Source organism: Coccinella septempunctata, chromosome 8, assembly GCF_907165205.1.
Source record: "Coccinella septempunctata chromosome 8, icCocSept1.1, whole genome shotgun sequence".
Classification (NCBI taxonomy): domain Eukaryota; kingdom Metazoa; phylum Arthropoda; class Insecta; order Coleoptera; family Coccinellidae; genus Coccinella; species Coccinella septempunctata.
In genome coordinates, this window is record NC_058196.1 from 7,935,422 (window position 1) to 7,946,399 (window position 10,978).

Below are 10,978 nucleotides of genomic sequence, written 5' to 3' on the forward strand. Positions count from 1 at the left end.
AAGTGTTTAGGGATCTGGCAAATCCTGGATATATTGGAAATCTGGAGAGCAGGTGGTTCTAATATTTCCTGTTCGTTGGGTTACTAGGAATATATCGAGTGCAGTTGTCTCACATCTTCATAGGAGTATTTGAATGTTTTCAATTCATCTACGAAGATTTTCTTGTCTTGGAGAGCATAGGATAACAGAGTAGGTAGCAGGCAGGCATCAGGAGGAAATGATGTATCATTCTAGTAGGTATACTGAAGTGTTTAGGGATCTGGCAAATCCTGGATATATTGGAAATCTGGTGAGCAGTTGGTTCTAATATTTCCTGTTGGTTGGGTTACTAGGAATATATCGAGTGCAGTTGTCTCACATCTTCATAGGAGTATTTGAATGTTTTCAATTCATCTACGAAGATTTTCTTGTCTTGGAGAGCATAGGATAACAGAGTAGGTAGCAGGCAGGCATCAGGAGGAAATGATGTATCATTCTAGTAGGTATACTGAATTGTTTAGGGATCTGGCAAATCCTGGATATATTGGAAATCTGGTGAGCAGTTGGTTCTAATATTTCCTGTTCGTTGGGTTACTAGGAATATATCGAGTGCAGTTGTCTCACATCTTCATAGGAGTATTTGAATGTTTTCAATTCATCTACGAAGATATTCTTGTCTTGGAGAGCATAGGATAACAGAGTAGGTAGCAGGCAGGCATCAGGAGGAAATGATGTATCATTCTAGTAGGTATACTGAATTGTTTAGGGATCTGGCAAATCCTGGATATATTGGAAATCTGGAGAGCAGGTGGTTCTAATATTTCCTGTTCGTTGGGTTACAAGGTTTATATGATATATATATATATAATAGGGCTCTCCTTGGGGTTTATGGTGCAAACAGTTGCAGAAATTGCTGCACACTACTACGACATTGGGGACATCGAGATATGTCCCCTACTTGTGTAGCTGTGGCAAGACAGTTGTTACAGTAGACAATGTGCCCACAGGGCACCACTGCTTGTGTTGCATGCTCTGTATAGCAAGCAACACAGCTACCTGTAAAACAAATTTTCCAATCAATACATGTCATGGCTTGTAATAAATCACACCAGGTCATATCTAAAACACAAATAAAACATTATGTAATAAACATCTAATTGACAGCATTTTTTGTTATGTTTTCACAGTTTTTCAACAATATTTTACTCTGCAGAAATACAGGATGAGCACTCTGTAACTTTAGCGAATGACCCATGCCATATAAATATCAAGAAATATTTCAAATCAGAAAATAAGAAACAACCCTAATAAAGAATCAAATTCTTATTAAACCTTTTGAAGTATGTCGTTATTCAACACTACTTCAGAAGAAACCATTGAAATTGAGTTTTCCACACAGGATAAGAGTTTTGTAGAATATTGTTTTATGAGCATTTCAATTTTGTTTAAAGCAAATAACATTGATAATTTTAATTTTTCCGCACCATAATAACATACCACTTAATTGTAAAATAAAATTATTCATTGTATCAAAATTATATACGTATACGTCACCTGCAAGCGGATGAGCTTCAGGTTCCCGTGGAGAAGGCTGCTCTGTGACTCTCTGGAGCTCTTGAGCCAAATGATCCTCTTGGGCCTGAGAGTGATCTGCGGCTTCTTCAATCGGAAGCTCATCAACGTCTTGGTCTTCTGTGGAAAGTTCTGATGTAAATATGTAATATGTAAATAAATAATTTATTACAACGTGCTATATTTTATTAGAATGAAGTATCCTCATATAAGTATCATAAGGAGTTGTTATTTTCAGCCCCTAATAATAAAGTTATCAGATCTAAAAAAATTGTGTGACATCTATTTAGTGATTCATATTATTATTATGTATAGTTTTATGGCTCAGTGTTTCTTAGAACCCGTAAAAAATTAAAAACTGTCAACTCGTCATCGCCTCCCAAAGGCCGTATCATGGAATAAGGGAGGTCGATTTCGAAAAAAATTTATAGGAACTACCCCTGCTTATTTTCATCGAGGAATCATCTCCTTGAGTCCTTCGCATTTGTTTAGAGACACCCTGTAAATATATACATATATATATATATATATATAATTACCCAGCATTTCCACCAACGGCACTAAGGCTGCGTTTTCGACATCCAGGTCAATATTAGCAGCCTCCTCTAAGCCCTGGACATCGTTCGGGACCATTCCCTCCGTGTCTGGAATTTCCTCAACTGAAATGGAAAAATTTCATTAAAATCTGACTTCTTAAGATTAATTGTTTTTCGATGTCTTACTTACTTGGCACATTTGGGTCAAATAGCCTGTGAATGCCAATGACCGTATGGCTGGTCACACTCAAAAATTGACGCAGATTGCCGTCTTGCTCAAATTGATGCTGAGCATTATCTGAAAAGTAATTGAAATTCATCACAATTGAATCATAATAAAGTGGCAGTTGTGCTTGGCATTAATTAAAATTAATGGCTTTTATCCAGCCAATAAAGTGGCTACATATATGTAATACTTGATGCTACTTACTGATTCTTTGATTGAGTTCAATATAACGGCGTCTCCCCCGTCTTCTCAACTGCAGCCCGCTAAGTACTCTGATTAGATCAGAGCACTTGTAGTGTTCGAATTTCTGAAGAAATAGAACGAACACCCAAAAATTGGGGTGTGCGCGGCCTATGATTTTTAAGAGTTGTCCATGCAGAGACTCGATGGCGTTATTGGTACGGTTATCGAAACCAAACACCGAAATATTGGTGTTACGCCACTGTCTCTGCATGTACCTTGTGAATACATCATTATTGATTCTATCGCAAACGAAGTCTATCCCTTCAGAAATTCGTTCTGCGGGCAACAATGGAAGGGCCATAGCCATTCTGACGGCAACTGCGTCATTTATATGCATTTGGCGAGCTGAAAAATATTTATCAATTAAAAAATAATCCATATGCTTTCATAAACACTTGATTTTGAATACCATATCGTACCCACCTTTGAGAAATACATTTTTTGCGAAGTGGAACCAGCAGCCCCTCAAGGAAATTCCAGCAAACACTTCTCGAACTGCATGTCTCAGGGCCACCTCATAATCACAAAGGACAGAGGAGATATGGGAGGCGCCAAATAATTGCCTGGTGTATCGCAGTACCCCAGTGTATGTTTCCCTGGTGCGGTTTGGCATCATGCAAAACACCACAGGGTATGCCTTGCAAGAAAAAAAAAATAAGAAATGCCAAACTAGAAAATAATAAAAAAGTTATGCTCACCGTGTGATCCCTCATCCAATGGATTATAAACAATTGATGGGCTCCACCTGCTCTGGGCACAATTTTAAATGTCGCGTCCATGTGCAAGTGGAGACTATTCGCATCAATTGCCTCTCTTAAAATACCAGGGGACACAAAAAAGAGACATCCATCCCTGATGCCATCGAAGAATGGTCTCTGTTGTGGCCCCAATTCTAATGAATATTTCCGATATCTGGAACAATTGAACAAGAAAAATTTAATTTTTTTTTCTTTAAGACAGATGAAGTCAATAAAATATGTTTGAAAAATATTTAACTTACGATGCATTTGCCAAATAGCCAGCAGCATCCTCCAAAGTAGCTGGTATGGGAGGTTGCACTTTCCTCCTTTCCCGCTGCATCATCGGTTTTACACTGAGGAACCCATTTGTGAGCCTCAATGATGCCTCATTGTGGCGAATCTCTTCCTCCATAAATATATGGAGGAGAGTTGATGTTTCGGTCCTGCTTCTGAATGCTAAGATACTCTTTAGCCGAATATCTTGAAGCAGGACCAAATCTGGCAAATGGTTATGCTCCGCTCTAAAACCACATTCTAGATCAAGTATTGAGTTTATTTGCAATAAATTGAAACCCTCGAAGGTAGTTATTAGATACTTAGTAATATGGAGTTATATTCATTAAGCAATAAATAACCAAACAATAAGTAAATAATGGTAAATTCGATTTTGGAGTTTTAGGAAACTTGCCCATTAGGTATTACCCCAGAAAACTCACCTCAAAATCCATTGCTGACCCTCCTGCATTATGATTCTGGCAGAGCACAATGGATCTTGACATTTCAAATATGTCCTGCCTCTCGATGCCTGTTTATCTTTGATGAAGATGAAATTTTCGGGTGAAATATAATAAGTACCTTTTGGTACTTCAACTAGTTCCATCTGAAAAAAAATGTTTTTAAAATCAATAATTTATAAGAACATGGGTGTTCATTGGTAAATGAACAGACTTGTGCCTTGTATTTTCCAAATACTTATATGGAGAGCCATGTCGGAAATGGATATGTTACAAAACTAGACCTATAATACTTAGGTGTTTTGGACTCGACTAGATTATAGCTCTACATACCTCATCAGGTTTACCTAATTTTACTTACCAATTATGTTATGTACACACATTTTCTTTTCGGAAAAGTATTATCATCAAATAATATGAAATTACCCTTTTATATTTACTCACCTTCTTTTTTATCAAGGAATAAATCAATCGAAAAAAACAACAGGAACTTCAACAAACACTCAATAACAACAATAACAACAATAAAAACAATAACAAATAACAACTCTCAACAAAACACAGGAAAATCTCGAAAATCTATCAAACAAGCGAAATAGCAGCCAGAACGTTTCAAATGAACTGAAGACTGAAGCGGCAAACCAAGCGCAAGCCCAATGTTCAAAAACGGTTGATAATTTCAAAAGAAGGATTTCTATTCGCTGCTGATTCCGTTCCGCTATTGGGTGGTCAATACGTAGCCTCGTAGCCACTCATTTCGAATATTGGAATATTTCAGCAGGGTTGCCGGAGCACTTGAAATGAAATTCTTGAATCGTAGTATATACGGGAACAGGATATGGCATAAGTCTGAAATATAATCTTCGACCAATAAATCAAAATGAAAGCATAAGCCCGTCAATTGATTTTTAATAAAATCGACTGTTTTTTCTTTAATTCCTTAGCCGAATACCATTCCGTTTTTCAAATGGAAACTGGAAACATATACGATGTGTGGGCTTCTTGAAAAGCTCATGGAAAATAGAATCCCACCATAATCTTCGTTGACTCTGAAACACTTTATCAATACTTTTGAATATCATCACCTATACCTATTTGATTTATTTTCTGTGTTCGAGAATAATTTTTCCATCGAAAATCTTTTTTTTTTGGTGCCTTTATTATTGATATGGCAACGCTGTATGGATCCTCCGTAGCTCTGAAACTGTAGATGTGAATCGTATTTGAAGCGGCCAATGAGAACGTCTCCCCCGTGGTTCAACCGCTTCACTCCTCTACAACATTCGGATGCGTTCCGCATTCGGATGCGTTCCGATATTTCACGTGAGAGTTCGTTTTTAAATCTTATATTTCAGAATATACAAGGTGTTCCATCTCAGACGAGCCACCCCAAATATCTTATACCATAGTGATTGGAAAAATTTTCCAAAAAAAGTCGAATGATTTGTTTTGGGGACATCTTTTGATGTATTTTTGAGGTTTAAACGAGCAACCTCCTAAGGGGGGGCGCTTCAACCCCTCAAAATTGAATAGGGAAGAAGAGTTGAGAGATACTTCATAAGAAAAGTCTTGAAAACCTCTTTACAGCGGTGTATGAAGAAAGTAATTTTTTATTTATTTGAAGTCAACGAGGTGAACCCTCTTTATACAAAGTGTTGTAACAAAATACCGAACAAAAATATAAAATATACATCCAAATACACACATAAATACCAAATTGAACAAGTTCAGTAACATTAATGCTAACGATGCTAACAAGCTCCTTAAGCTTCAATTTAAACGTACCAAAATTAAAAGTACTCTTAATTCCACAAGGAAGAACAAGTTTATTCCTTTTGGAATCTTGGACTTAAGATGTCCCCACAAGAAAAAGTCCAAAGGGTTCAGGTCAGGAGATCGGGCAGGCCACTCCATAGGACCTCTTCTTCCAATGCAACGACCAGGCTCTATATGTTGCCTTCCTGCTTCCTCTGATCGCCCAGGGAGATGCCATTTTGCTTCCCCAGCTCTTCTATTGCCTCGTCCAATTCGAAGTTGAATATGGAAGGACATCGTTTCGCCTTGCCTTGTCCCTATCTTGACAGGAAGGGTACAGATCTCCTCCGCAACACAAGAAATGGTAGTTGAGGCTTCTTCGTAATTGGCCATGATGTACTGGCGAGTATCTTTGTCAATGTCCTTGCGTTCTAGAGCTCTCCCCACAGTTGCATGTGAAAGCGGATCCAACGCTTTGGAGATATCGAGAGCAATTATGGAGTAACTCCGTCTGACTCTTTTCTTAGGTTTTACAATAGTGTGGAGGGAAATGTTGTTGCCGAAGACTCCATCCACACTAACGAAGCCCCTCTGGTTTGTATGTATTGGTACCTCCATTAGGTGTTAACCTTTGATGCTCTTTTTGCAAGTTCATCGGCGATTCGCCCTTTCAACATAGCTGAGTGATATCAGAGTATTTCCAATATTCCTGAACAGTACTGTCAGTATTCCCAGAGAGACGATGCCTATTGCCCAGTGGTTCGGTTCGAGTTCTATTGTTATTCGAATGCTGGTCAGTAATACCAGCAATATCGGAACTCGCCCATCCACTTAACAGTGGAGGGTTCGATTCTTTGTTAACTAATCGTCAATCCCTCGACAACACTGATTCTGTTCACTAGAAAAAGGAATCTCGACCTCAGAGCTTATGTCCTGAACGGAAGGACTCCGAAAGTCTGGACGTTCTGGGCTTGAAACCGAAAATGGTGCTGTGCCAGCGGTAGTACGTTCTATTTGTCACCTATGAGTCTCTAGCGTGGTGGACAAAAACCGAAGAGGTCACCACATGCAATCGGTTGCAGAAACTGAAAAGGCTGGGCCTGTGTTGGTGGCACGGGAGCTGTATGCATACAGCTCCTACAGCAGCGCTTGAGGCCATACCCTTCACTTACATGTGAGAAATGCAGCTTGCTGGAAGCAATAGAAGAATATCCCTTAACGGAAATCTGCTGCCAGAAAACTGGGTTGGACAAATGAGGATATTGAATCAACTGCTCTTGGCAAAACCATCGAGCAGTGATAATTCCAGGGCCTTTGTAACTTTGGGAACCTTTTTGGCTAACAAAATACGTTCAGCCTATTCTGAATATATTGATCGGACTGAAGCTGCTTTCAGAGAGGAACCAAAGTCGTTTTGGAATTTTATCAACCAGAAACGTCAGATAAGATCAATTCCTAATTCCATGCATCTTGATGGAAGGGTATTCTCCAATTCCAGAGACATTGTTGACACATTCGCTGATCTCTTTGCTGGAACTTTGAATTCGTCGACCAATTGTGACATTTCGGACGACTCGGTGAACTCTGCCGATTTGTTGCTTGTTAATAGTTTTTCTGAAGATGAGGCCTTTGTTGCGTGTAGGAAGATTAAGCCGAATATGACCGCTGGACCTGATGGTATTCCCGCATTTCTCACCCATGACTCTGCTGCAGCTCTGTCGACACCCCTTACATATATTTTTAACATCATTATTTGGGACAATGTTTTTCCGTGGCAATGGAAAACCTCTCGAGTGACTTCTATTTTCAAGAAGGGTGACCGCGCACATCCGTTTGGTAACTACAGGCCTGTGTCAATAGTCTGCAACTTTGCTAACATATTTGAGATCACACTTAACGAGTAGGTATATTATTAATTATAGTAGAAATCGGCTGTGTATCCATCAGCATGGCTTCCTGTCGGGTAGGTCAACTGTTACTAACTTGGTTGATGTAATTGAAAATATAATTGAATGCATATGCTTATTAGAACAGAGCAAACCGTGATCAACCTTATCGAAGGCATCAATATTGATGGGGGTGGTCAGGTTGATGTGGTGATGATGATACACTGATTTTTCCAAAGCCTTCGATAAGGTCGATCACGGTTTGCTCTGTTCTAATAAGCTTGCTCGTTTCGGGGTTTCTGATTTGCCCCTTCTTTGGGGAAGTTAATTCAATCTTATCTTGACAAAGTTTTTGCACAGTGGATACTGCATATAAAGTGCAGCTTACTGTAAAGTTTGAGCACTTAACTGAACTGCTGCATTTGAAGTGTAGCTTGCTGTACAGTTTTTGCACAGTGACCACTGTATTTAAAGTGCAGTTTACTGTACAGTTTTTGCATAGTGACTACTGCATTTAAAGTACAGTTTGCTGTACAGTTTTAGCACATAACTGCTGCATTTGAAGTGCAGCTTGCTGTACAGTGATTGCAGTACCATCGCCATCGCTGTTTTTAAAGTGCAGCTGTGGCTGTATATCAACTGCAGTTTTTACTGTACAGTAAGTGCACAGTCCAGCGGGACATATACGGTCCTTTTTGGTACAGTTATTGCAATACCGTCACTGCAGTCAAGTGAAGCAACGATGTGCAGTTTTTGTACAGTGACTGGATTTCAGTGTTTGCTGGGTCATTACTACTGGAGCGAAGAAGAATTTGGGTTTTATTTTTCGAAATCTACGACATTTTTCGGACGTGGACCGCATGAAGTCCCTCTATTATTACTTAGTGAGATCTGGCCTGGATTATGCTTGTGCCGTATGACACCATCGATTTACGCTGAGTCGCTTGAGAGGGTTCAAAGGAGATTCTTGAAACATCTTTTTCCTTTAGACGGGATAAATCTTATTTACCTCGGGGTACCCCTGAGGGTATATTGCTTCTGAGACATCAGTTTCTCTCTTTGGAGGATCGTCGATTGCTCCACAGAGTGTAATGTTTTTGTTCAATGTTCTTCATAATTCCATACACTGTCCCACTATCTAGCAGAGGCTTAATTTTCGTATCCCTTAGTCTGCCTGGTCGTGGTCAAAGCTTTGTTCTACGGGCTCAGACTCGTACTGACCTTTTGAAGTTTTCACCTGTCAACCATAATATGATATCGTGTTATTCGTCGATTGAAGACCAATGTGATGTTTTGACTCCTTTGACCAAGTACTCCTTCAAAGAGTTGGTCATTCAGGTTCTTAGGATCAATCAGTTGTGATGGTTTATAGCTTTGTTCTAATGTGTTTTGTGTTGAAAATTCTGTTTTATCGCTTTTTTATTTTTTGTATAAATTTTTGTATCTCTCTTAATTTACGCATTATATTAATGTTGATTTGTTCACTGACTTTTAAATTGTCTTATAATTGAATATTCGTATTCGTTAGACAATAATAAATCATTATTATTATTAAAGCTGTCACGGAACTGAGCAGAAACAGCGAAAGACATGGTATGCAAGTGTCCAGAGCTGGCTGTCCTAAGGGAAACCAGTGCTGGATACTCACGAGGTAATGCAAAGGCCCCTAAGGATGTGTTGATTTTATCTACACCACTGACAATCTCCTTGGATTCTTGTAAATGAGTAGGGTAGAGAATACAAAAGATCTACATGGTCGAAGTTCCCGAAAGACTAACCGAGCCACATAACGACCCCTGTTCAAATAATAATAGTAATGAGGGCCTTCTTTTGACTTGATTCTCTCGAATATGCTACCTACGAAGAAGAGGTCCTATGGAGTGACCTGCCGGAACACCTGACCTGAACCCTCTGGACTTCTTGTGAGGCCATCTTAAGTCCAAGATTTTTGTGACTCGGCCGGAAATTAGGACGAACTACGCCAAAGAGTTGTAAATGAGTGTCTTCAAATAACCATGTTAGAGACGGTTTTCAGTCAAGATGGTATTATTGTATGGAAGTCATGGAGGAACAGGAAATGCTAGAACAACTTTCTTACCAGATTTCCAATATATCCAAGATTTGCCAGATCCCTAAACCTTTCAGCACCTACTAGAATGATACATCGTTTCAACCTGATTCCTGCCTGCTACCTACTCTGTTATCCTATGCTCTCCAAGGCAAGAAAATCTTCGTAGGTAAATTGAAAACATTCAAATATCCCACTGAAGATGTGAGACAACTGCACTCGATATATTCCTAGTAACCCAATGAACGGGAAATACTAAAACCTCACCAGATTTCCAATATATCCAGGATTTGCCAGTTGGTTTTGAATCTGAGATTGAGTAATTTAACATTGTTTTTTAGTCTTATATTCCGGAGTGTGTTTTTCACTGAAATAGATTTTTTGAATGTGTTCTTTTATTTCACAAAACCTATCACTATTTCAGTATCTTTGAAATGAGGGAAAATTTAAGATCAGAGTAACATTTTACTTGGTAAATTTCAAAACAGACAGTTAAAATCGGTATAAATGAAAGAAACAAAATGTTACTTTCCTTATCAGTCCTTCGTATCTGGAGTAAGTATATATCATAGTGTGAAGAGTATATGGAGAATTAGATAGAAGAAAGTCTGGATGATGTGATATTAGATATCAGGAAAAGAAGTCAAATTTCTGGGTCTTCTAAATATTCTTCATTGAAGTCATCCTAGCTTTTGTTCAGTCTCTGAACTTCTTCAGGGACTAAGAATAAATACATACAATATTTTAATTAATGGACATTGTCCCTGAAGAAGTCCAGAAACTAAACGAAAGCTAGAATGACTTCAATAAAGAATATTTAGAAATAATTTGACCTCTTTTCCTGATAAGTAATATCACAGAATATGGAAAATATTTACAATGTATTATCAAAGTTCTTTTTCGGTTTCATGAATGAAATAAACATATCGTAGATTCAACCTATAGTTTATATTTAATAAATTCAACACAATGAATTAACATACGATATGATTCTCATTGTTTTAATAGGCAATTGTGAAATATTTCTTCTTCGCAAAGCTTATTATATCAGCAGTTCACTGTTTTACCAAATAATTTCATGGCTATTCATTAATGCACCTGTCCATTTATTATCCACTTTCTGAAACCAGAGTTTGAGGAGAATCTCTTGTTTGTATAAAATAATATTTGCTTTTACTTAGTCTCTGGTAATCTATATTATATATTGGAGTCGGGAAAAACCCATGCAAATTTCAAAAC

The 10,978-nt window shown here is 38.3% G+C and overlaps 1 protein-coding gene across 1 annotated transcript; it reads right to left on the bottom strand.

Moving 5' to 3' along the window:
- Positions 1 to 865: 865 nt before the first annotated feature.
- LOC123318267 lies at positions 866 to 5,760 on the bottom strand. The gene is made up of 9 exons (XM_044904884.1): positions 4,013 to 5,760; positions 3,557 to 3,817; positions 3,255 to 3,468; positions 2,980 to 3,193; positions 2,518 to 2,901; positions 2,278 to 2,385; positions 2,091 to 2,210; positions 1,534 to 1,671; positions 866 to 1,098 (listed from the first exon to the last, which is right to left on the bottom strand). The coding sequence occupies exons 1-9, from the start codon at positions 4,174 to 4,176 to the stop codon at positions 866 to 868; spliced, it is 1,836 nt and encodes a 611-aa protein (XP_044760819.1). The 5' UTR covers positions 4,177 to 5,760.
- Positions 5,761 to 10,978: the final 5,218 nt, after the last annotated feature.